This window comes from Heteronotia binoei, chromosome 21 (genome assembly GCF_032191835.1).
Source record: "Heteronotia binoei isolate CCM8104 ecotype False Entrance Well chromosome 21, APGP_CSIRO_Hbin_v1, whole genome shotgun sequence".
NCBI classification, from domain to species: domain Eukaryota; kingdom Metazoa; phylum Chordata; class Lepidosauria; order Squamata; family Gekkonidae; genus Heteronotia; species Heteronotia binoei.
Genome location: NC_083243.1, coordinates 133,177,693 through 133,204,034, shown reverse-complemented (window position 1 = coordinate 133,204,034; position 26,342 = coordinate 133,177,693). Strand labels below are relative to the sequence as shown.

The window sequence follows — 26,342 nt, the reverse complement described above, 5'->3', positions numbered from 1 at the left end:
AAGTGTCCTCCAGGAATCCCTGTAGCTGAGTTGCCACCGCCCACTCTATAACCTTACCCAAAAAGGGAAGGTTTCATACTGGCTGATAATTTGCCAATACGGCCGGATCTGCAGATGGTTTTTTTAAGAGAGGACGGACCACTGCCTCTTTAAGAGGTGTGGGAAAGATCCCTTCTACCAGGGATCTGTTGACAATGCCTTGTAGTAGTTCACATAGCCACGTCTGGCTAGCTTTTATAAGCCAGGACGGGCACGGATCCAACCTACAAGTCGTAGGGCATACAGCCAAAAGGATCCTGTCGACTTCCTCCAGGCTGAGTGGACTGAAGGAATCCAGAATTGGACCAGAAGACGCGCTCGGTGCCCAAGTTCTTTCACTGTATCAACTATGGCGGGAAGGTCGCGTCAGAGCAACAAGACCTTATCTGCGAAAAAACTTGCAAAAGCCTCACAGCCTATTTCCAATTCTCTAATATTTTGTTTACCTTGTGATAGAGTTGTTAGTGACCGAATTATACTAAACAATTGTGCTGGGCGTGAGGTCGCAGACGCAATTCTGGATGCAAAATAAGTATTTTTTGCAGCCTGAACTGCCATCTCATAGGTCCGTATAAATGACCTATAGGATGTTCTCGTAGCTTCGTCGCGAGTATGTCGCCATCGTCTCTCTAGTCGTCTTAATCGCTGTTTCATTGATCGCAACTCCATGGTATACCATGGAGCGGATCGTGAATGAGGATGAAGTGGAAGTCGGGGAGCGATCTCGTTGATGGCCGTGGAGAGTTGGCTATTCCAGATCTCCATTAGCTCATCCAGCGAGTCGCCAGAGGGCCAGGGATCCCGCATGGCCATTTGAAGCTGCTGAGGGTCCATCTGGCTACGCGGGCGAGCTAAAACTTGCTCACCGCCTAAACGGGAAAGGGGTGGCATGTCCACACGAGCCTTCAAGGCCTGGTGGTCAGACCATGGCACTGCCTCGGCAGAAATCTGATCCACTACAGCTCCCGCTGCAAAAATCAGGTCTAGTGTGTGCCCAGCCCGATGCGTGGGTGCTGTTATATATTGGGAGAGTCCTAGTTGCTGCCATGGAAAGCACTAGGTCTGTCGCCTGAGTGGAAGCCGTGTCCTCGGCATGGACGTTGAAGACACCCAGGACTATGTCGAGGATGCTCCAATGCCCAGCCTGCTACAGCATCCATCAGGGACGGTAAGGCACTGGCCGGTGCGTTAGGCAGACGGTACACCAGCCAGATTGCCAAACTCTCCCCAACGTCCCACACCAGGGCCACACACTCCGCACCAGGCCACCACACATATAGACAAGCTGAAATGTGTCCACGGGACGGTAACAAAGATGGAGAGGGGTCTGGAGAGCAAGTCCAATGAGGAAAGGCTGAAGGAGCTGGGTATGTTTAGCCTGGAGAGGAGGCGATTGAGAGGTGATATGATAGCCATCTTTAAGTACTTGAAAGGCTGTCATATAAAGGATAGTGCAGTTGTTTTCTGTTGCCCCAGAAAGTCAGACTAGAACCAATGCACTGAAATTAAATCAGAAGAGTTTTCAACTAAACATTAGGAAGAACTTTCTGACAGAGCACTTCCTCAGTGGAACAGGCTTCTTTGGAGGTTTTTAAACAGAGGCTAGATGGCCATCTGACAGCAGTGCTGATTCTGTAAACTTAGGCAGATCATGAGATGGTGGGATGGAAAGGGATGCATCAATGCATAGTTCATGTGCCCCTTTCTTGCACACCCAGGAAAATGCTGATCACCACTTCGGGGTCAGGCAGCAATTTTTCTCCCGGCTAGTTTGGCCAGGGATCCTGGAGGGTTTTGGGGTTTTCCCTCCCCCCCATATCTTCTGGGCATGGAGCAGGGGTCACTGGGGTTGTGGTGTAGTTGTAGATTTCCTGCATTGTGCATGGGGTGGACTAGTTTACCCAGAAAGTCCCTTCCAGGTCTATGATTCTAAGTGCCCCTGGTGAAAATGTACCATGTAGACAGGCCCATAGACTTAATGTAGTTGCACCATTATTAAAGTTAATGCTAAATTATCAGATGTAATGAATTTGTCATTTCAACATGCAATTTTAGTCTGCATATATGTTCCTACCCATAAGAACGCACACATAAACACTTTTGGGTGAAAAACAGCTATGAAATATAAATTACCTCCAGCTTTGGTATGTTCTGATAACGCCAAGCTATTTTCATGGGTTCCTGAGAATCCTGCTTGCCCTTCATAACCGCTTCTTTTTCTTCTTCCATCGCATTAACAGAAATATTCAAGAAAGGTGATGGAAGCTCCTAAACCAGAAGATTAAAAAATAAAATAAGTTTTTCAGGCAAGTATGGTTAGTTGAAGAGCCCTGTGGTGCAGAGTGGTAAAGCTGTAGTACTGCAGTCAAACTCTCTACTCATGACCTGAGTTCAATTCCAGCGGAAGCTGGGTTCAGGTAGCTGGCTTGAGGTTGACTCAGCCTTCCATCCTTCCAAGGTTGGTAAAATGAGTACCCAACTTGCTGGGGGGAAAGTGTAGATGACTGTGGAAGGCAATGGCAAACCGCCCCGTAAAAAGTCTGTTGCGAAAACGTTGTGATGTGACATAACCCGAGTTGGAAACGACGTGCTTGCACAGGGGACAGCCTTTTACCTTTTTTTATGGTTAGTTAACATTATTACAAATAGAATACAAAGGTAATTATGGATATCTGGGACCTGCTCACATCTTTGTTTACTCAAAAGTGTACTGGTTTCTGCAAGACTTATATTCTGTTAACTGTGCATAGGTTTACAAACTTAATTATTGAATATAGACTGCAAATATGTCATACATTGTCACATGTAACATATTTGTAGTCTTTGTTCAATAAATAACAAAGAAATCTTACAACACTAACAATTTTTTTTGTCTGATGGACCAAATAAGTAAGACTCCAGGAGATCCCTGATCAGTATTACAATGTTAATATTATTTGGGGTCTGATATAGACTGGTGCCTTGACACAGGCAAGCAAAGGGGTTTAACTATTCCATCACTACACAGGTTTGCCAATCAAAACAAATCCCCCCATGCATATACACGTTGTTATTAGCTCTGGAAGGAGTATAAGACAAACCACCTCTTTTTGCATGTCTTTTCTTTCCAGGACCAGTAAACCAGAATGTTTTTCTGATGGCTAAAAACCTGTGTAGGGTTTTTTTCCCTGGGTCTCAGTCCCAATCAGGGACCACCATGCAGAAGCTATTAACTTTTTAAATAAAATGCTGGGAATATTTGATCATGGAGCTCCTGGTGTCATGTCTGTTTTAGCCAGGGGTTTTTTTTGAGCAGAAATGCACAGGAATGCAGTTCTGGCTGGCTTGGCATCAGGGGGTGGGGCCTAATATGCAAATGAGTTCCTGTTGGGCTTTTTCTACCAAAAAACCTTGTGTGAAACAATGGTTACATCAGGGTGTGTAGCCTAATATGCAAATGAGTTCCTGCTGGGGTTTTTCTACCAATTAAGCCCTGGTTTTGGCCCTTATCAACAAATGTATCCACAATCTGATCCTTATATCATTCACATAATAGCCAAAGTATATGTATCATGCTTCTATTCCTTCCTCTGGTGTGGTGGAAAGTGCCATAAAGTTGCAGCAGATTTAAAGCAACCCCATAAGGCTTTCAAGGGCAAAAAATTAACACAGGCAGTTTGTCATTGTCTGCCTTTGTGTAGCAACCCTAGACTTCTTGGTAGTCTCCCATACAAATACTAACCAGAATCTACAATGTTTAGCTTCTACAATTTGATGAGATCAAGCTAGCTTGGGCTATCCAGGTCCATGCATTATTTCCCTTACCAGGGCTAAAATGTCTCAGCTGGGGTGGGTGGGCAGGGTCATGGGAAAGAGCTAATCATTATCTTCCCAAATCCTATTCATATCAGTACTTTCCCAATACCCACAGCGGGTTTTTGCAGCTAAAAACGTCAGAAGAGCTGGTGATAAATCTGAAAAACATTTCAAGTTTGGCCCTAAGAAACATCAAAACGAGCACAAAGACAAACAAGACAATTACATCTGGACTTTAAATGTTCTGAGCAGCCACCATTCCCATCCATCATCATTTCCTATTACTCTCAAGATACAAAGTCTATGTCACAAATAGAATGGAGAAATGAAACACAGAAACCTTCTCACCATTCTTTTTCTGATTATCAGACATGTCTAATAAAACATGTCTGATATCCACTCAACAGATCTCAAAACAGCAGCAAAATAAACAAGTCAAGGTTTAATACAGTACTTCAGCACAGTCTCTTAACCATGCCAAGTGCTGTGTATTTGCCATTTTTTAAAAAAGGTGCCATGCAAGTTTGTTGTTGTTATTCAGTTGCACAGTTGAGTCCAACTCTTTGCGACCCCATGGACAAAGTCATGCCAGGCCCTCCTGTCTTCCACCATCCTCCAAAGTCCGCTCAAATTTATGGTAGTTACATCAGTAACGCTGTCCAGCCATCTCATCTTTTGCAATCCCCTTCTTTTGCCTTCTGTCTTTCCCAGCATCAGGGTCTTCTCCAGTGAGTGCTCCCTTCTCATTTGGTGGCCAAAGTATTTGAGCTTCAGATTCAGCATCTGACCTTCCAGGGAACAGTCAGGGTTGATTTCCCTTAGGACTGACTGATCTTCTTGCAGTCCAAGGGACTCTCAAGATTCTTCTCCAGTACCACAGCTTGAAAGCATCTGTTCTTCTGCACTCGGTCTTCCTTGTGGTCCAGCTCTCACAGTCATACATTACTACTGGGAATACCATAGCTTTGACTATACGGACTTTTGTTGGCAGGGTGATGTCTCTACTTTTTATTAATACTGCCCAGGTTTGTCATAGCTGTCCTTTGAAGGAGGAAACGTCTTTTAATTTCATGGCTACAGTCACTATCTGTAGTGATCTTGGATCCCAGAAATGTGAAGTCTGTCACTACTTCCATGTCTTCTCCTTCTATTTGCCAAGGGGAAGGACGATGGCTCAGTGGTAGAGCATCTGCTTGGGAAGCAGAAGGTCCCAAGTTCAATCCCTGGCATCTCCAAAAAAGGGTCCAGGCAAATAGGTGTGAAAAACCTCAGCTTGAGACCCTGGAGAGCCGCTGCCAGTCTGAGAAGACAATACTGACTTTGATGGACCAAGGGTCTGATTCAGCATAAGGCAGCTTCATATGTTCATATGTTCAAGGAGTGATGGGTTCAGATGCCATGATCTTAGTTTTTTTTATGTTGAGTTTCAAGTCTCCTTTTTCACCCTCAAAAAGAGGTTCTTTAGGTCCTCTTCACTTTCTGCCATTAATGTGGTGTCATCTGCATATCTGAGGTTGTTGATGTTTTTCCTGGCAATCTTACTTCCGGCTTCTGCTTCATCCAGGCCGGCATTCCGTATGATGTACTCTGCATATGAATTAAATAAGCAGGGTGACAATATACATCCTTGTCGAACTCCTTTTCCTATTCTAAACCAATCAGTTGTTCCATATCCTTTTCTGATAGTTGCTTCTTGACTCTTATACAGGTTTCTCAGGAGACATGTGAGGTGGTCTGGTACTCCCATCTCTTTAAGGACTTGCCACAGTTTGTTGTGATCCACACAAAGGCTTTAGTGTAGTCAATGAAGCAGAAATATGTTTTTCTGGTACTCTGGTGCTTACTCCATAATCCAGCGAATGTTGGCAATTTGATCTCTAGCTCCTCTACCTCTCTGAAACCCGGCTTGTACTTCTGGTAGTTCCTGATCCTCATACTGCTGAAGCCTAGCTTATAGAATCATTAACATGACCTTGCTGGTGTGTGAAATGAGTGCAATGGTGCGATAGTTTGAAAATTCCTTGGCATTACCCTTCTTTGGGATTGGAATATAAACTGACCTTTTCCAATCCTGTAGCCACTGTTGTGTTTTTCTAAATTTGTTGACATAATGAGTGCATCACTTTAACAGCATCATCTTTTAGGACTTTGAATAGCTCAACTGGGATACCGTCATCTCCACTCACTTAGTTGTTAGTAATGTTTTCTAAGGCCCATTTGACTTCACTCTCCAGGATGTCTGGCTTGAGGTCAGCGATTTCCCTGTCGTGGTTGTCAAGGACATTGAGATCCTTCTTGTATAATTCTTCTGTGTATTCTTGCCACATCTTCCTAATCCTTTCTGCTTCTGTTAGGTTCCTACCGTTTTTGTCCTTTCTCATGACCATCTTCGCACAAAATGTTCCCATACAAGTTATACATATACAAATAAAACAAGTGTACCGCTAATTATTTGGGTTGCATGCACAGTAAAATATTTCCATATGCTTAGCTCATTGATTTTTGTAGCAATTAAAATGCACAACTTGGTGAGTTGGAGTAAGCTTTTAATATCTCTATCTATCTATCTATCTATCTATCTATCTATCTATCTATCTATCTATCTATCTATCTATCTATCTATCTATCTATCTATCTATCTCGTTAAGACATACTGCATACTGTTAGACATAAGCATTTTAGCTTCTGAGTGCTAACTTGCTAATCAGTGAAAAGGCTTGGACAGACTTTGCAGCTGACCAAGCACCATGCTAACAGGCATCCCAGTATATTTTGTACAGAGTAAGTGAATTTTTTGAATGCTTACTGTATATCTAAGGGATTTGGCATTCTGTTTCCATTGGGTGTGTGCAATTACTGCGGGAATGTAATGGTTGAGAGTGGCAGACAAAAAATCTGGAGAACCAGGTATGATTCCACATTCCTCCACATGAAGCCTGCTGGGTGCCTTGGACCAGTAACAGTTCTCTCAGAATTCTCTCAGCACCACCTACCTCACAAAGTGCCTGTTGAGGGGAGAGGAAGGGAAGGCAATTATAAGCTGCTTTGAGACTCTTGGAGTAGAGAAAAGAGGGGTTGTTACCAGGGCACCTGCCCTCCATTCAGGGGTGGTCTTTCCCCATGAGTAAAGACACTTCAATAGCCAGATAGATTTATAAGCCTCCACAGCAATGCCCTCAGAAAAGCCAGGCTTGGCATTAATTATGGGTCTGCCAGGAGCAATTGCTGGACCTGAGAGAGATACAGGTTCTAGAGACAAGCTGGTTGCAACATTCCTCTATGTTCCTTCTGCTGCCTGCATTCTTCCATCCCCTCTGGGAAACAAAGGATGGCCAATTGTCATAATCTAATCTAGTGGGCCAAGAGGCTACCTATTGTCAGGACAATGTACACAGACAAAAGATCCTGCCTCTAGCATATCCTCCATGGTATGATTAAATTATGTTCTGTAAATAATGGTAATTTCCCCCTCTATCTATCACCACAGATGTGGACACAGTATTCTAATGTTTGTCTACATTAACATAGCCAATTTCCTGACTGCCATACTATAGTACTGCTAGGATCACTGCTAACAATCACTCTAAAATAATTCTTCTACAATATCTGTCTAAATCTGCATTCTCCTCTTCAGCCCAGGTTATCAAGAAAACCATTACCTAGGCAGGTCCACCCATCTGTCACCTTATAGAATCTATTAGCACACCTATTAGCCCTTCTTTTTTTCCAAACACCTGGAAGAATATAGACCTTGCTTTTGTCAGGATCTCCTGAAACCATCAAGTCTTTTGTCATATTAGTCCATCCACATTAAGGATACATTTTGGGGTACAAATATACCCCATTTTTGCCATGTTGTCATGTTCTGCCGACTGCTCACAAAGCAGCACCCCTGAGCCACATCAGGTCTCCTCGTGAATACCGCTGGTCATTCTACATGCATCCTTCTTCATTCATTTTCAGGCTGAAGATCCAAGATCTGGTAAAGTATTATCCCATCTCTCCTTCCCCTACTGCACCTGCTCCTCACTGTGTTTCTATATATTGTTTGACATGTATATTTATGTTTGTACGTTTGAATTTTATTATTTTTAAAATAAATTTTATTTTATTTCACTACTTGACCTGGTCAGTGGCTCTAACAAGAGGTCTCGTTGGAATTATCACTGTAAACATACATAAAAGACCCTGCTTTGCCCCACATCTTGCTATGCTGTACCTTAGAATCATAGAGTTGGAAGGGATCTCCAGGGTCATCTAGTCCAACCCCCAGTACAATGCAGGAAATTCACAAATACCTCCCCCTAAATTCACAGGATCTGCATTTCTGTCAGATGGCCATCTAGCCTCTGTTTAAAAATCTCCAAGGAAGGACATCCCACCACCTCCGGAGGAAGTCTGTTCTACTGAGGAACAGCTCTGTCAGGAAATTCTTCCTAATGTTAAGCCGGAAACTCTTCTGAAGCTACTTTTCCCCAATTAAAGATCAAAGGCAATAATTAATAATTCTGTCAGGGGTAACAGGACATAAAAAACAACTCTTCTTTTTCTTCTTCTGGGTACCTTTACAAGGTGTCTGATCTCAGTTCTGATGCAATGACCCAAAAGCATAGCTCAGCCATGATTCAGAGAACCAAACATAGGCCAAATGAATCTCGTTGTTGTAAAATAGCTAGCAGAATGACTGTGATAAATCAGGAAGTTTCTGGCTGTAATGGGGAATGTGTCAAAATGTACAAGATGGTTATAACCAATAACATTTCTCCAGCATATGTCTATGTGTGTCCCCAGGATTTAAATATTCCCTCTGAAAAGGCTCCTCCTCACCAGAGGCAGACCTAACTTATCTAAGGTCTGAGAAGTTCTATTATTCTATGATTCTAAGCAGCAGTATACAGAGCTGCAGGATGGTTGAGTTGTTTTTATTTGCTTTTCCTAAATGCTGAGGAAATTGACCTGTGGTTACTGTGTGGGAGGACAGTGGGTGCATTCACACTATACTAAATAATGTGTTTTGCAACTGGATTTTTGCTATTCTTACACAGTGGCTGATTTCGCACTGACCTTTTACTGGCGCGACCACCCTCCTCACGCCGGCGGATCTGCAGGGATTTCGCACCAGAAGCGCCGGCGCAGCCAAAAGAGCCGGCAACTTCCGTCGCGAAACCAGCTCAAACGGAAACCGCCAAGAAGCAGGAAAACGTTTGAGCGGGTTTCACGACGGAAGTAGCCGGCTCTTTTGGCTGCGCCGGCGCTTCTGGTGCGAAATCCCTGCAGATCCGCCGGCGTGAGGAGGGTGGTCGCGCCAGTAAAAGGTCAGTGCGAAAACGCCCAGTGTGAATGCACCCCCCCCCCCATGTTTGAGGGCGTGTGGGTATGTATAGCTTGTTGGAAAGTGATGCCTGTTTGAGAGAGTGTGGCTTCTTTTTGCCTCTGTTGCCAGGGTGTAATTTGAATTTGATTGCCTGGGTGTAATTGGATGCACTGCTGTGGCAGCTACTGCCAAAGAAACTTTTTTAAAAACTGCACAGCCAATCGGAAGCCCCGCTGGGAAAAAGCCCCACCTGAACCCTCTTACTTTCTAAACAAACTTAGCGGGCATCAGGAAAGGTGGCTGTGAACGCCATGAAATGCATGGGTACCAGATTGAGAAACCCTGTATTAGCCTATTGCCTTTCTCATATGTCACGGCTTCTCATATGCAACAGCAAGCCATATGTACAAGTCACACAGTCTCTCACATGTATGTTCTCACCCGTCACACCACAGGTAGGCAAGCCAATCGGGAGGACCTCTGAGAATGGTCCCTATAATTGACTGATCTGTGAAATACCCATATAAGACAGCTTCACATGTATCTAATAGTGTCTGGGTGTTAGGGAGATCAGTTGGGGAAGCGGCCGGGGGGGGGGGGGGAATGACTGCAGGGGGACTTCACGTCAGCGTACCTGGAGGCTCATGCGGCGGCAGCCTTCTCTGCAGCCCAACAGGGGTGATCTTTGACACCTCTGTTACCACCTTTGGGGGGAGAGATTTGTAGACCGTTTGAGATATCCATCCAATCCAATCCATCCAATATCCAATATTGGCATAACGAAAAGAGATATACAGAGACTTGCCAACCAAACAACAATCAGATATGTTTGTTCAAAGCATAAAAGGCTAAACTAAGATTAAGATCACAATAAAACCTGCTTAGAATAATTTTTAACAATTTCAGTTAAGAATCTGGCAACAGCTTTTGTGATATTGATTATGTTGTAATTTAATAGGAAACGGCAATCAATCCTATTTTCTTGAATGTAGGACGGTAAGGAAAGACTATCTAACAGAACCTTCCGGAGATTAGCATATAGTTGGCAGTTCAATAAAATATGCTGGATGGAATCCGGCGAGCTTGACCCGCATAGACAATGTCTCTCACTAAAGGGGACTTGAAGAAATCTCCCATAGAGGACATTGGAGGGAAATGCATTCATCCTAGCCAACATAAAAGCTCTCCGATGTTGCGGATTATCTAATTCAGATAAATATTTGGCCATTTTCCTGGCTGTCTGATCAAGTCCAAGTGAGGCAGGAGAGCGGGTATAAAAATTGACAGGACACAGTTTATGAGATTCTAGATCTAAGATTCTCTGTTTGATAAATCTAAAATTATAAGATTCATCAGATAAAAATGTCAAGTCTGATGTTTCAATAACGAGACTCTCTTGATAAGAAGTTTCTAGTTTATTGTAACATGTTGCAGAACTATAGACGAAAGATTGCGAGACTGGCGAGCATACACAAAGGGCAAACTTTTAAGGTACAAATCAAAAGCATTCCTGAGGGGGGGGCACACTATGCAGGGCACATTCACACATCATTGTTGCTTTTATCGTTCTCAGGCCTTGGTTGGCCTTGGGCGCTTCCTTAGCGCTCGTTATCTCTGAGAAGGCTTCACAATCTTATTCCCATGTTCTCGTTACCAAGCTGTGCTACATAACAAAGGGAAGGAGGGGGGAAGGAAAGGTTGAGCTAGCAGCATATGAATACAGTATGGCTTTTTACCCAGGAGTCCTTTCCTGAACCAATGTTTGGGCCTAAACTACTCAGACATTACAGCAGACTTGACAAAAAATAGATCATCAATTGTAATTCCCATGTGTTTGAGCTTCGACATGATTCCATCTTGCCAAGCAGCATTATAAGGGCCTCTTTTTAGGTAGCTGAGCAAGCTAGCTTGTTCAGCCCTATAAAATATCCATAACCAATATTTAAAAGTTAGAGTCCAAACTTTTGTTTCAATCAGAGATTGGCCTGTTTCTGAACAGATTACAAAATAAGGAACACATTTGGGGATTCCTAAAAGTTGTCGCAGAAATGCAGCCTGGATATTTTCTGTTTTTTGGTTCAGAGCGTTAATTCACAGAGGGATACCACACAAAAATTGTGATAGTGTTTTAGCTCTGATTGCAGCAGGCAAACATTGGTTATCTTTTTTATAATAAAACTGTTTAATTTGAGATGAAGAACAACTAGCTATATTTATTATTCTGTCACGGTGAACTGCCCATTTGAGATTGTAATTAAAGGTTATGCCCAAATATTTAAAGCATTTGGATTACTCAATTTCCTGCTTGCCTATATACCATTTTTGTGGTCGCCAACTTTTGGAAAAGATCACAACCTTAGATTTGGAATAGTTTATAGCAAGTGAGTTAAGCTGGCAGTAGTTGTTAAAAGCTTTCAGGTATCGCTGCAGGCTGACTCTTGTGCAGGAAAGTTTGAGATATCGACCAGGGAGGGAGGTCTGGGTTGACAGTCAGTGGCCTGGCACTTGCCCAGAGCCTCTTTCTAGAGCCCATTGTATTTATCCCCACAACGGGCTTTATTCCTAGTATAAATATAAGAGACACTCACTGAAAATCTTGGTGAAAACCTGGTAGGCATCAGCTCCAATGCTTGGCGGGTAACCCAGAAGCCTACAGACTTTGTAGCATTACTTCACTCAAAGCAGTAAAATCAACTAATATTTACCTGCTCTTCTTATACACAGTAATGTATTGTAACTTAAGCTTATATTTGACAGATTGATCTTGACTTATTTTTGTATGGATTTTAGTCCCTGTTAGAATGTTCTTTTATCTTGACTCCTGCTGGACTACCTTTACTTTTTTGCACATGTGTTTATATCTATGGAGCCCTGTGGTGCAGAGTGGTAAAGCTGCAGTACTGCAGTCTGAACTCTCTGCTCACGACCTGAGTTCGATCCTGGCGGAGGCTGGATTCAGGTAGCCGGCTCAAGGTTGACTTAGCCTTCCATCCTTCTGAGGTTGATAAAATGAGTACCCAGCTTGCTGGGGGGAAAGTATAGATGACTGTGGAAGGCAATGGCAAACCACCCCGTAAAAAAGTCTGCCATGAAAACGTCGTGATGCAACATCACCCCAGAGTCGAAAACGACTGGTGCTTGCACAGGGGACCTTTCCTTTTCCTTATATCTATATTTTCTCTTTTATCTCTCTTTTAATGCCAATAAAGGTAACTGAACTGAATTCACCTCATAATATTAAAACGTCTTAATGTTAAATATTGCTCATTAAAACACAACTGTTATTTACACCATATACAGAAACACACACACATAAAGGCCCCAAGGCAATTCATAATGACAAAAAGTTAAATACAATATATTTTTTTAAAAGGCATTTACCCAATATCAACATCTCCGTTGCAGAGCACTCCTTATTGGTGTAACACAACGCCTCTCCAGAAAAATTCCATTGTACAGAAGGTACCCCTGTGGGGATGAGCGATTCCAGAGGTCCCAGTCCTTGGAGTCCTGTACCTCCAATATGTGGAACAAAGGGAAATTGCAACTAAGCCCTGCCCCCATCATTCTAGAATTTCAAGATTAGCAACACCTTACCAAAACAAATTGGGGCACCATTGTTGAGCCCATCTTGGATGTCTGATAATTACTTTACCTCTTCTAGGCTTATGTCTGTGAATGCTACACTCCCCTTCCTGAGATTTAAATTAATAATTTTCATACAAAATAAAAGCAGGTACCCTGAGTCATCCAGAGAAGCAGGACATTAAAAATATCAATCCAACCACTGCCCAAATTTGCCTGTTTGTTTCAACTTGGTTTCCCCACCCAAGCTTATCAACAGCCTTTGTAGCTCTACTAAAAAATTGATTTTTTTCTGCCCCAAATTCAAACCCCAGTGATCCACAGGGCCAGTAATATAAAGTCAAACCATCTGTATTTGGGCACCCTCTGGAACCAAGAGCATACTGTTTTCTCCCAAAAACTGTCTTTGAGGAATGATCTTTAAGGAACCTCAGACATATGGATAATTTAAATTATAAAAAGTCAGGGTTTACAACCAACAAATAATAAGGTAGTTGCACTGCAGCAGTTATTGACAGACAAATCATTCTGGACAACATTTTCACCCCATAGTAACGGAAGATTGGAAGCTCTTACCGTGAAGCTTCCTTCTCGGTGGTCCTGGAGTGAGACGGTCCAAAACTGCTGGGAGTAGGCTCCTCATCCGGAACAGGGTCGTTGATCGCTTGATCCGGCCTGGGGGAGGGGCCGCTCCCTTAGGAACTCCTCAGTCCATAGAACAGCCATGCACCCCCATCGACCTGGATCTATAAAACAAAAATCTGCAGCATGGTAACAAACCACACGGAGACCATACTGATGCAACTCCATTTTATTCACTGCAAACAGCAGAAGTAATGGTAAACAATTAGAACCAACCTCCGTTTAGAGGAGGAAAACACTGGGTGGGATGGACCGTCCCACTCCAGGACCACCGAGAAGGAAGCTTCACGGTAAGAGCTTCAAATCTTCCGTTCTCCGGTGGTCCCTGGTAGTGGGACGGTCCAAAACTGCTGGGACATACAAAAGCAATATGTGCCCTGGGCGGGAACCTCTACCTTCAGTGTATGACCTGTTGTAACACCCTGCGACCAAAGGCTGCTTCAGCCGCTGCCCACCTATCCACCCTATAATGCCTGGTGAAGGAATGGACAGAACTCCAGGTGGCTGCCCTACAGATGCCTTCTAGAGAGGAGAAGGACTTATACACTGCAGAAGTAGCCGCTCCCCGTAGGGAATGCGCCGTGACGCCCCCTGGAGGCTCCAGCCCTGATGTTGTATATGCAGACGAAATACACTGCGCCAACCACCTGCTCAGAGTTAAAGCAGAAACTGGTTTTCCCCGGGAGGGGGAACTAAAGGAAACAAACAGGGACTCCGATCTCCTAAAGTCCTTGGTTCTATCTATATAAAAACTCAAGGCCCGCCTCACATCTAACCGGTGCCACTCCTCCTCCCTCTCGTGTTTGGGATTAGGACAGAAAGAAGGTAAAACCACATCCTGTGAGCGGTGGAAAACTGAATTTACCCTAGGAACAAACGTCGGATCAGGTCTCAACACCACCCTGTCGTTATGAAAGGTACAAAGGTCCTTATCTACGGACAAGGCCTGCAACTCGGAAACTCTGCGGGCCGAAGTTATCCCCACCAAAAACAACGTTTTAAGGGTAAGATCTCTCAGACTACAGGTGGCCATGGGCTCAAAAGGCGCATGACACAACGCCTTCAACACCACATTTAATTTCCAAGTAGGGAACCTATGTGCTGTAGGGGGATTCAACAAGGACACCCCCCTCAAAAAACGTTTAACGTGTGGATGCAGTGTCAAGGAACCCCCTTTCCTAGTTCCACGCACCGCCGAAATAGCTGCCACCTGTCTACGAAGGGTATTAGTGGCCAGCCCCTTATCCAAGCCCTCTTGTAGGAACAGCAACAGCTTCCAGACTGGTAACCTCAAGGGATCCCATCCCCTTTCGTCACACCAACTAGAGAACACCCGCTAAGTGTTATTATACACCCGAGTGGTAGAACCCTTCCGAGATGCCAGCATAGTGTCAATCACTGTGGAGTCAAACCCCAACCTAACTGCGCCCGCTCAACCTCCACGCAGTTAACTGCAGCGCGTCCGGTTGAGGATGAAGCACTGTCCCTTGCATCAGCAACGTCTCGGATACTGGCAGACGCCAAGGCTTCTCTGTCGACAGCCGTAACAGATCCTGAAACCACCCCCGCCTTGGCCAGAAGGGGGCTATCAGCACCAGTTCTGTGGATTGTTGAAGAACCTTGTTCACCAACCGAGGAATCAGTTGCAGTGGCGGAAAGGCATACAGCAGGCCGTTCGGCCAGTCGTAGTTGAGAGCGTCTACGCCCTCCGCCTGATCGTGGTTCTGCTTGGCAAAAAAACGCCGCACTTGACGATTGTCCGCGGTTGCAAACAAGTCCACCTCCACTCTGCCGTATCTGGACTGAAGAGACTGGAAGACCCTCGTGTCCAGAGACCATTCCGTCTGATCCAGCCGTTGTCGGCTGAGCCAATCCGCCAGCCCATTGTCTTTTCCGGCTACGTGCACCGCCTTTATGGACAAGAGATACCTCTCTGCCCAAACTAACAGACTGGTGGCCTCGCTGCACAGTTTCTTGATTCTGGTCCCGCCTTGTCGATTGACGTAGGCTTTTGCCGTCACATTGTCCATCTTCACCAACACGTGACGCCCCTGTAGCGTAGTCTGGAAGTGTAACAACCCTAGACAGATCGCCCTCAGCTCCAACAGATTGATGCTCTGTCGAGACTCCAGTAGAGACCACTGACCTTGACACATCACCCCTTGAGAATGCGCTCCCCAGCCGGATAGGCTGGAATCCGTTGTCACCACCATCCTCTGTGGTTCCTTCATAGCGACCCCCTGTTGAAAACGGGATGGTTCCAACCACCACTGGAGTTGCCGCCGTAGCTCCCTCGGAAAAAACACTAGCCTGTGTAACTTGCGAGCTATCACGTGCTGAAAGGGAATCAGAAAGCATTGCAGAGGCCGAAGATGGAAGCGCGCCCACGACAGCACATCCTGGCAAGAAACCAACACCCCTAACAACTTTGCCAGAGTCATCACAGGAACCTGAGTCAGCGCCAAAACCTCCTCCAGCAAGGACCTGAGTTTCACCTGTCGTTCTTCCGACAAAAACACTCTGTGTCTCTGAGTATCGATCAGGACACCCAGATGCACTATCGCTTGCGTAGGAACAAGGTTGCTCTTTGTTCTGTTGACCACAAACCCGTGGTCCTGCAGCACCTGGACTGTCCGTTCGGTGTCCTCCAGGCTCTGCTGATGCGAAGCGGCTCTGACCAACAGATCGTCCAGATACGGATGAAGAGCCACGCCCCCCCATCCTTAAATGAGCCACCAACGCCACCATGGTCTTTGTGAACACTCGCGGGGAAGACTTGAGTCCGAACGGCAACGCCTGATATTGGAAGTGCTTCCCATCGTAGGCGAACCTGAGGAACTGTCGGTGACTTGGACGAATGGGCACGTGTAAATAAGCCTCGGACAGATCGATGGACGTCAGGTACTCCCGCTCCTGCACAGCCAAAAGAATGGAACGCAAAGTCTCCATCCGGAACTTTTTGGTCTTGACAAAACGGTTGACCCATTTCAGCTCCAGAATGGCCCGAGAATCGCCGCTCTGCTTCGGAACCAGGAACAAGATGGAATACACCCCTAGACCCCTCTGATTCGAGGGTACCGGTTCTATGGCCCTGATGTCCAGAAGATGCTGGATAGCGCCCAGCATCCTCTGGTGTTTGATCGGATCCTGCTTCCTTAGGACTGGACGAAACCTCCGACGTGGGAAGAGTTCCAGTTCCAAGGCGTAGCCCTTGGAGACCGTATTGATCACCCATCGGTCTGCCACCGAAGTCTTCCATTGAGCCGCAAAAAACTGCAGCCGCCCTCCGATAGGAAGCAGTTCCGGCCTGGCGGCATAGTCATTGTGACCCTCCCTTCTTGGAGTCACTCTTATTTCCTTTGTCACTTCGGCTAGAAAAGGGTTTAGTATCCCTACTGCGGGACTGCCACTTTCCTCGAAAGGGCTTGAACGACGTGGGCCGTGAGAACTTTTTAGAGTCCCGAAAGGGCTGAAAAGGCTTCTTAGACTTAAAGTCCTTCCTCTTAGAAGGCAAGACTTTCTTCTTATCCTTCCCCTCAATCAGAAAGCGTTCCAGTTCGTCCCCGAAGAGACTAACACCTTTAAATGGTACAGCTGCCAGTCTAGCCTGTGCCGCTGCATCAGCATCCCAGGTTCGCAGCCAGACGTTCCTGCGCGCAGCTACACTGCAGGCCACTGCTCTAGCAGACAACTGCATAGCGTCCAAGGTCGCATCTGCGATAAATGCCGTGCCCAGGGCTATTTTCTTGAGCTCATCCTTGAACTCTTTTGGTACATCACTATCTGCGGATGCCAGATTAGAAGCCCAGGTATATACTGCGCGTACAAACAGAGAACCCGCTGACGAAGCCCGAATGGACCAGGCCGAAGCTTCAAAGTTTTTACGTAACGCCTGCTCCATCCGCCTGTCACAAGCATCCTTAGGTAGTCCATCCGCATCCATAGGCAGCACAGATGTGGATAACAAACTATTTACAGGATCGTCCACTAGGGGCAATTTCAGACGCTTAGTAGCCTCTGGGCTGAAACCATACAGCTTGGAAAACAAATGTGGATTAGATTTTGGCTTCGCCGGGTGCTCCCATTCCGCCTTAATCAAACTAAAAAAGGGGGCGGGCAAGGGCACGCCAGTCTGAGAAAAGCCCACTTTGGGCATCATTTTCCCCGACCCTGAAGGCAGGTCTGGGTCTAACTCTGCTTTCTCCTTGGGTGTGGTTGCGAAATCCAGTTCCCTAAGAACCTTAGGAAGGAGTTTAGAATAATACTCCACTGGGAACACCCTAGACTGCACAGAGGGAGTATCATCCTCCTCCTCAGAAAGTTCTCCCTCCTCTCTAGGAGAAGAGTCAACCGAGGAAGCCACCTCCTCTTCCTCCTGTGAGCTATCACTAGGAGACTCCAAGCCCTTACTCAATCTTGCCTTCTTAGGATCTGTAGGGGCTATGGCAATGTCTAAAACTGTTTGCTTCTTCCTCTTCTGAGCATGAGCACGTGCAGCAATGCCTTGAGCCGGGGCAAATTCCTTGCTAAGCTCCCTTTTTAATCAAGCAAGTAAATTCAGCTTGGCATTTTCTCCAGATAAATCCGGACCAGAGTCCTCACAATCCCTTTCAGAAGCTGATCCGGAGTACTTAGGCATGGAGAAATCGTTGTTTGAACCTGTCCCCTGTTCCTGTTCGTCAGCCATCTCAGCTCCTCTGGAGGCTGAAACGAAAGTGAACACAAAAAAGGGAAAAGGGAGCTGCCATTTCCAGGCTAACTGCCTGCAATGGCAACCCCTACTGGGCGATACCAAAACCAAGCCCGATCTCCCCCCTCCCTTTCCCGGCCACGCTGCGCGCCTGGAAAGGAGAGGCCTGGTACACTAAAATCTTCCTGCTCCCGTTCAGGAAGGCGGAAAAAAGGGGGGCCAGCTGCAAAGTTCCCGGGTGGGCTGTCCTTCTCACAGCAGAGCCCGTCCCAAGAATAAAGGGAGAGTGCGTCTCAAAGGGCTACCCGCTCTCTCCCTCCCAGACAGCTTACCGACACTCGAAAATACCGCTGTCTGAAGCACTTTCCGTTCTCCCTCCTCTTGTCGGGCGAGAACGGATCCTGGTCGTCTGCAACACGCCCGCCGGTGTTGCGTGGGACCAGAGTTGGCTTGCCGCTCACGCTGCCCCCCCCACCGCAGGCCTAGAAAGGGGGCGACCTCGTTTCCTCCGCAGCAGCCGCTGGAGCAGCCATTTTTGTTAGGCAAAGCCTAACGCTGACGGCAAACCTCTCTGCCCGCCGCTGAAGCGGCTGGAGTCAAAAGGCAGAGACCTTTGAAGGAAAAACTTTTGTCCCTCTGATCAACGTGCCTCACAGGCACAGCGAACACGTCCTGTTCTTTCAACAGGACCGTTTGGACTGAGGAGTTCCTAAGGGAGCGGTCCCTCCCCCAGGCCAGATCAAGCGATCAACGACCCTGTTCCGGAGGAGGAGCCTACTCCCAGCAGTTTTGGACCGTCCCACTACCAGGGACCACCGGAGAACAGAAGCGTCAATAATTTGGGGCAGTGCAAAAGCAGCCATGGAGTGTTACAAAACCAGCCATGGTTGTTTGTATTGCAGTGTTTAAGCATGCTATGCATTTAAGAAGCAAACAACCTTCTAATATTTGCTTAGTGGTTTGGATTCAAGTTCAGTTTCTTTCAGTAAAAGGGGAAGTGATTTTTGACTGATTTCCCCATCTCACCACTAGCCCCTCATCTCACCCTCAAGCTGTTTCTGAAATCCTCCTACCCCACCCTGAAGCAGTATTGCAGAAAGGTGGAGGCAAGAACATTTCATTACACTGACGGAAGTGCCTTCCAGTAGTGGAAGCAAACCTTTGAATCAAAGTCACTGCATTTCTGTTTTAATGATCTGTAAAATACCTTGAGGGTATATGTTACTAAAAGGCACTATATAAATGTTTAAATAAATACAAAAACTGGTTGACTATATTCACCCCAGATTAGGGGACTACAATTTATTTTGCTTGTTTTTATTATAATACCAGGGGATTACAGGGGACTTATACTAGGGGATTTACTATAATACTAGGGGATTTAGCTTTGAAGTGCTTATCAGGTAGTATCGCACCCTGCAGGTGTGTTTTTCCACTGTTTTTCTGATCAACTTTGGAAGGAATGCTTTTCTGATGAACCTTGGAAGGAATATGGATTGGGAGTGATTATCTGCATTGTTTATCACCTTAAAGTGTTTCAGTTTGGGGAATTAATGTAAAACTAAATTAGAGAAATCAAAAATAAAGGTCTAGCACTTTTTAATGCCAATCTACTTTCTCCTAAATAAAAATAAAAATTATGAATTTAAAAGATTGTTGTCCTGCTTTTCTATAAAAACTTTCAACACTTAGAAGTGTAAAACACAATACTTCCCATAAATTTCAGGTCAAAATGTATTTATTTACTTCAATTATAGCCAGTATTTCTCATCAAGCCTCAAGGTGTATCACACAATTAAGAATGATGCAATAACAACAATATAAAACATATAGCCAACACTGAATAAAACTGGATTGCATAATTAGAGAACGATACACTGAGAATGGTAATATATACCATATAGCGGTATAATACAGATAATGTAACATAGATGAACTGCAAAACTGCAGAAGAATGCAATAAAGACACAGCTAACAAAGCAAATAACACAACTAACCCAGTCATGTACACCAGCCTGGATAAAGGAGGAAGGCTGGAGAAAGACCTGATAACTTACTCCAGAAAAAAATCTGCCAAGGAATTTTATGGAAAGGCTCTCAAAAGTATCAGACATGGTGCCCAATGGCAGGACCCGCAGGCCAAAAGGTACTCAACAAGCTGCTGGGGAAGAGCAAAGACCTTTAGCTAGTTGTCATGGTATTAATGATGCGTCTGGGACAAACCCAGCAGGAATCCCAGCTCCTGATACAGCCAGGTGAAAGCAAGGGTCTGCGCTGTACAGAGACACATCAAATAGCAACATAGAATGTCAGAGGAAGAATCAGCTAGGACAAATTGGATATTGTTAAAGAAGAAAGTGAATATCAACCTCCTTGGCATCAGTGAGCTACACTGGACAGACAATGGCTATTTCCAATCTGAAAATTTTACTGTCTACTATTCAGGACATGACACCAAGAAAACAAATGGAGCGGCATTTATCGTACACTGGAAGACTTCTCAGTGGTCAATGATCAAATTATGACCATCTGAATTCATGCCAAGCCCCTCAACATCACAGTTGTCGAAGTTTATGGCCCAACAACTGATACACGGAACTTGAAATAGAGGGTTACTATGCCATCGTACAAGAAACTCTGAAGCATAGTAGGTAGATTTGAACTTGGGGAAAGGAATAATGCAGGTGATCATTTGGTACAATTTTGCAAAGAAAATAGTTTCCATATAATGAATACTTGATTCAAACAGCACAAACATTGCTAATATGCTTGGATCTCTCCAAATGAACAACACTGTAATCAGACTGATTATATTCTACGCAATGATGGATGGACCGGTTCAGTACTCTCTGTCAAGACATATTCAGGCACTGACTGTGGTTCAGATAAAGAATTGCTGGTGGCTAAAATCAGAGTCAAACTATGCAACATCCAAAGGACAGAACCATTAAAGAAGTTTCAGATCACCAAAATCCTGCCCACACACACATGCATAACTGAGGAAAAAATAAGTTTGAACAGCTGGACACTGCTGATAAAATGCCTGATTAACTGTGGCACAAAATTCATTAAAAGATAATCAAAACAGCAGCTGAACATATATCATACAAGAAGCCAGAGAAAAAGTACAAATTGGTCTCCGGCAGAACCATAAAAATAGCAAAGTGAAGAAAAGCAGCCAAAGCAGCAGGAAAATGGGAAGAAGCAAGAAGACTGAATGTGGATTTCCAGAGGGCAGCAAAGAAACACTATGAAGTTCACTGGGATGAGTGTTGCAAACATCAAAAAGAGGACTATGTGAAGGGCCGCACCAAGCATGCATTTATGCAAGTCAAAAAGATTCAAAAATGATTTACTGCTCGTAAAGCAAGCAAAGGAAAGAACTGTCTAACCAACAAGGTGTCAAAGAGAATACACACAAGAGCTGGATGCTGGGGAAAAAAAAGCCCAGCCTTAGGATGCCAAGGAAAGGGAAGCTGTGGAAGAACCAGCCATCCTTGTGGAAGAGATGATGTGAGCAATGAGCCAACTACCAAACAAGAAGGCTCCCAGTACTGACATCATCTCTTCAGAATTGCTGAGGCCTGTCTCACCTGCAATCATCAGAGCCCTGTGTCAAAAAATTAGGGAAACCAACACATGGCCAAGGGACTGGAAAATCTCAGTGCTTATTCCACTACCAAAAAAAGGGAGACTGCACAGACTGCTCAAATTATCACACAATCAGTCTCATCCCTCACATTAGCAAAATTCTGCCAAAAATTATACAACATGTCTGGTACCAATCATTGAAAAGGAATTACCAGATGTCCAAGCCAGCTTCTGAAAGGGGCATGGCACTCGAGCCCATATAGCAAATCTATGCTGGAACATGGAGAAATCTCATGAATGTCAAAAGATTATCTACTTAAGCTTCATTGAGTGCAAGAAAGCCTTCAATCATGACAAGCTGAAGAGAGCCCTACAAGACCTGGGGGGTGCCAGCACATCTATTCAAATTGATATAATCACTGTACACAAACCAGGAAGCCACTGTGAACACCGTCTGGAGATACTGATTGGTTCAAGATAGAGAATTGAGTACAACAAGGTACATTCTTTCCCTTTTCCTATTCAACATGTATGCCGAAACAATCATGAGGAAGTTAAGAGTTGGAAGAGTAAAAAATCAGGGTAAAGATTGGAGGAAGGAATGTCAACCATCTTCAATATACTGATGACACAACCTTCCTCATGGAAACTAAAGAAGGCCTGAAATATGTGATCAAGAAAATCAAAGAAAGTGAGAAGTTTGGCCTCTTTCTAAACATCAAAAAGAACAACATCTTGACCACAGAGAAGAACAGAAACATCAAAATAACAGTTGACAACGAAGAGCCTGAATGTGTGGAAAAATTCACTTTCTTAGAATCACTGATCAATCAAAGGAGTGAATGCAGTTAAGAAATAAAATGTTGAATCATGCTGGGTTGCACAGCAGTGATGAGCATGAATCGAATATGGAAGAACAACGACATCAGCATAGCAACCAAATGCAGATCAGTTTGTGCTATTGTGTTTCCCATAGCAACCTATGACTGTGAAAGTTGGACCATGAAGAAGCAAGACAGGAGGAAAACTGACTCATTTGAGCTGTGGTGCTGGAGAAAGCTCCTGTGCATTCTTTGGACAGCTAAGGTGACATACAAGCAAGTATCGGAGTGCATAAAACTAGACAAGTTATTGGAAGGTGGAAAAAATCACAAATCTGCAACTGACTTATTTTAGCTATATCATATGGAAGAACTCAGTAGAAAACACAATTATGCTTGGATTGGTTAGTGGCAAAATGAAACTAAGTTGCCAAAGAACACAGTGGCTAGACACCATAAAAGTTGGCACCAGCCTGAGCATGAAACAACTCAACGCTACAAGATCAGAAAATGTGGAGAGATCCAATACTTCCTCTAAGCTGTGGAGTCTTGTGAACAAAAATTCTACTTTGTGAGCTACTGGCATTAAAGTTGTAAACTACTGCATAAATTAATTTGCTCTAGGGACAGTTTTCCTGAGCTAGGACAAATATGTGTAAGCTGGAGGCTAAAAAACTGTGAGCTAGCTCACACTAACTCAGCTTAGAGGGAACACTGCAGAGAGCTGGCTCTTAGAATCACCAATATCTGAACACATCTGAATGGTTAGCAAAAAGAAAGTGATGATAACCACCTAAATTTCTCCAGAGTTAGCAACAACCTATTATAAATATGCCCTCCTGAACCATTCTATTTTACTTATTCTACTTAATTATTTTAAAATGATTTTTAAAAATGGGACCCTCTCTTACCTTATCTGGCAGGCCATTTCACCAGTGGGACTCATGACAAAAAATGCTCAAGTACAGGCAGTTGATCTTACCCATCTGCAGGTGGCACCTCTGGAAGGTTTTGCTCAGGTTGGCAAAACCACCTCTATGTAGTATATTGGAAAAGGTCACCCTGCAGATAGGTGAGTTCTAGACTATGAAGGTGATAACCAGAACATTGAAAGCAACCTGCAAACTAATCCATAGCCAATGGAACTTCTTCAGGATAGGTGTAACAAGCATATTCTGCTTAGCCGAATAGTAATCAAGCTGCAGTGTTCTGTATTAGCTGGAGTTTCCAGGTTACTGTGGTATGGATCTACATAGCCAATTGGCTGGGTAAAGGTAGGGTAGGCAATGTGAAGATGGAAGAAGCATTTTTCACTTCCTCCTCTAGCAATAATGCTGGGTGCAGAAAAATCCCTAAATAGGGGGTGTTGAACTCATTTGTTAGGATCTGATATAAATGGGACATTTTGGGATCAGATCATGCATGTCATAAAATGTAAAGCCAGGTAGTGGAGCTTTAAACTTTATAAAAGATACAGACAAATACAAAGATTTTTTAAACTTAAAATACAACTATGTTTAAAACCCTTGCCATATTTTGTGTAAAACGGAACCAATCAAATGCATAACTTGATTGATCCTACCCTTAAAGGTCTTTTGATCCCTTTTCCAAGTGTCAGACAAAACCTGGTAACAAATTATGCAGTCCCTCCAAGCTTATCATCCTAGCGAAATGTGCGAAGTTTCCCAACATAGCGATTCAAGATAGCCATCAATGGAACATCAAAGCCCCTTTGGTAACTAGACCCCCCATCCGTTGAACCCCTATATAGCGTGGGTCAAAAACCCACCTCAGTGTGCATTCTGTAGGACACCACTTGCAGTCTGTACCACCCGTTATTCCTGTAATTGGGTCTATAGGGCGTGTTACGCTGGTTGTTCGTGTTCCTCTCCATGTATTTTTCCATTGAACGGATGTCTCCTCTTCTGGATCAGGTGAATATTACCCACTTCAACAGCCCTTGAATTCCTCTATCGATAACCTCTATTTGCCTTAGTCTCTTGATTGCTTGTACATAAATCTGTGTGTTTGTGTATAATCCTCGTGCTACATATCTTAAGTAAACACTATAAAATTACAACTGCTTGGTCTATTCTTGGCTGAAAACCCGAACTTCGTATTATTGAAAGCAAAGATCTTCGCTCCTAATTCGCTCTACCAAGTCTCTTAGCTAATTTTCCCATCAAAATAAGAGACTTAAAAGCATTGCCTGTAACACACAGGTCTACTCAGAGTGACAGTGACTCTCCATGTAACATCCCCCTTTGGCCCTGGGTTCCCAGTTTAGACTACTCACTCTGGTCCCCATTCTCAGATCCATTAAGCAGACACAAGCTGGCTCAAAACATCAGCTATTTATTTGCAAGGAAACAGCTTCAGTTAGCATATAGACAATGAAAAGTGAAACTACTTCAGCTGCACTCAACTGAAATACATTGCAGCACAGATAAAATTGCAAGGAAAGTGCGGAATGGATTTTCCATTAAGGTCCCAGAACAGAGATTCTGTTGCTAAAAGCAGTCCCAGAGTAGTTATCCAGGCACAGAGACCTTAATGTAAAATCCATTCTGCATTTCCTTTGCAACTTTGCAAGCCCAGAAGAGCTTGCAGGCAAAGACAATCTTCAAAGGGTGAGGATAGGTGCAGGAGGGGGGGAGAAAAGAGCTTTGGGACTAGATCTGCCAAGCTCCCACCAGGGAAGGGGGAACCCAACCCGCTGGCAGGGAGCAGAGAGATCCCCGCCCCAAAGAGCCCCATCGGCGTGATGACATTACCCAGAAGTGCCATCATCATGCCAGGAAAGTTCTAGGACTCGCTCTAAAAACTCTATGGTACCATAGAGTTTTACCACAAATCCTAGAGCGTTTCTGGTGTGACACTCTATGAATTGCACTGCGCACGCAAAGCTTACATGGCAACTCTACCTGGGACAGATTAAAGCCATGGATGGGCTGATTCTGGCCCACAGATTCATACATTTAACACCCTGCGCATGATTCTTAACTGAGTCAGAATGATTATACTTTACTCAGTCTCTTATATTATTCTCTTCTCTATTTCATCCTCACAACAACCCTGTGAGGTAGGTTGGGATGAGAGTATGTGACTGGCCCAAGGTTCCCAGCAAGCTTCCATTGAAAAGTGGGGTTCTGAACCTGGGTCTCCCTAATTGTATACACTAACTGCTACACTACACTGGCTCTCATAAATGAAACCAAGGAAGAGAAAGAAGAAACAGGGCTGCCTAGTTCTACAGAAGTTCAACTGCATATAAGCAATTTGCCTGCACTTGGAAGGATTATGCCTTTTGCATGTGGTATTTCAGCATCACCATTATGTACGGTAATGTGTTTTTAATCTAATAATACATTACTAAGAATGAGACAATTTCATAATGGAAAAAGTAAATAGTGAGGGTAGATATTTCTTGTAGTTCATGCAATTAAGTAATAGTACATTATACTTTTTAGTCTGTTATATCTTCTGTATATGTTTCATTATAGTAATTTAGCAATAAAGATGGATGGGGACCTTTTAGAATCTTAAAGGTAATAAGCAAAATTTTAATCATTTTATTATAAGTTACTTGTAATATAGTTTAGTATTTCAGACATTACCATTAGCTTCACTTTATTTATTACATGGATGCTTTTGTATCTTAGCTATAGTTTATTTGAACAAAGTTTTTAGTCCAGTGGCACCTTTAAGATCAACAATATTTTATTCATGGTATAAGCTTTTGTGTTCAAGCGCATGTCTTCAGATACAGACTCAAACTTTGTTCTGCTGCTTTAGACTAACACAGCTACCCACCTGAATCTGTACAATTTATTTATTAGGGTTTGTATAATCCAGTCTAAATTAG

General features: G+C 44.2%; 1 protein-coding gene across 1 annotated transcript in view; it reads right to left on the bottom strand.

The window, feature by feature from the left end:
• Positions 1-26,342, bottom strand: part of ELP4 (elongator acetyltransferase complex subunit 4) — a 419,611-nt gene that overhangs the window by 320,541 nt on the left and 72,728 nt on the right. The window contains exon 4 of the mRNA XM_060262939.1: positions 2,173-2,307. Coding sequence (XP_060118922.1) covers positions 2,173-2,307 — 135 coding nt within the window. The remainder of the gene's footprint in view (positions 1-2,172; positions 2,308-26,342) is intronic.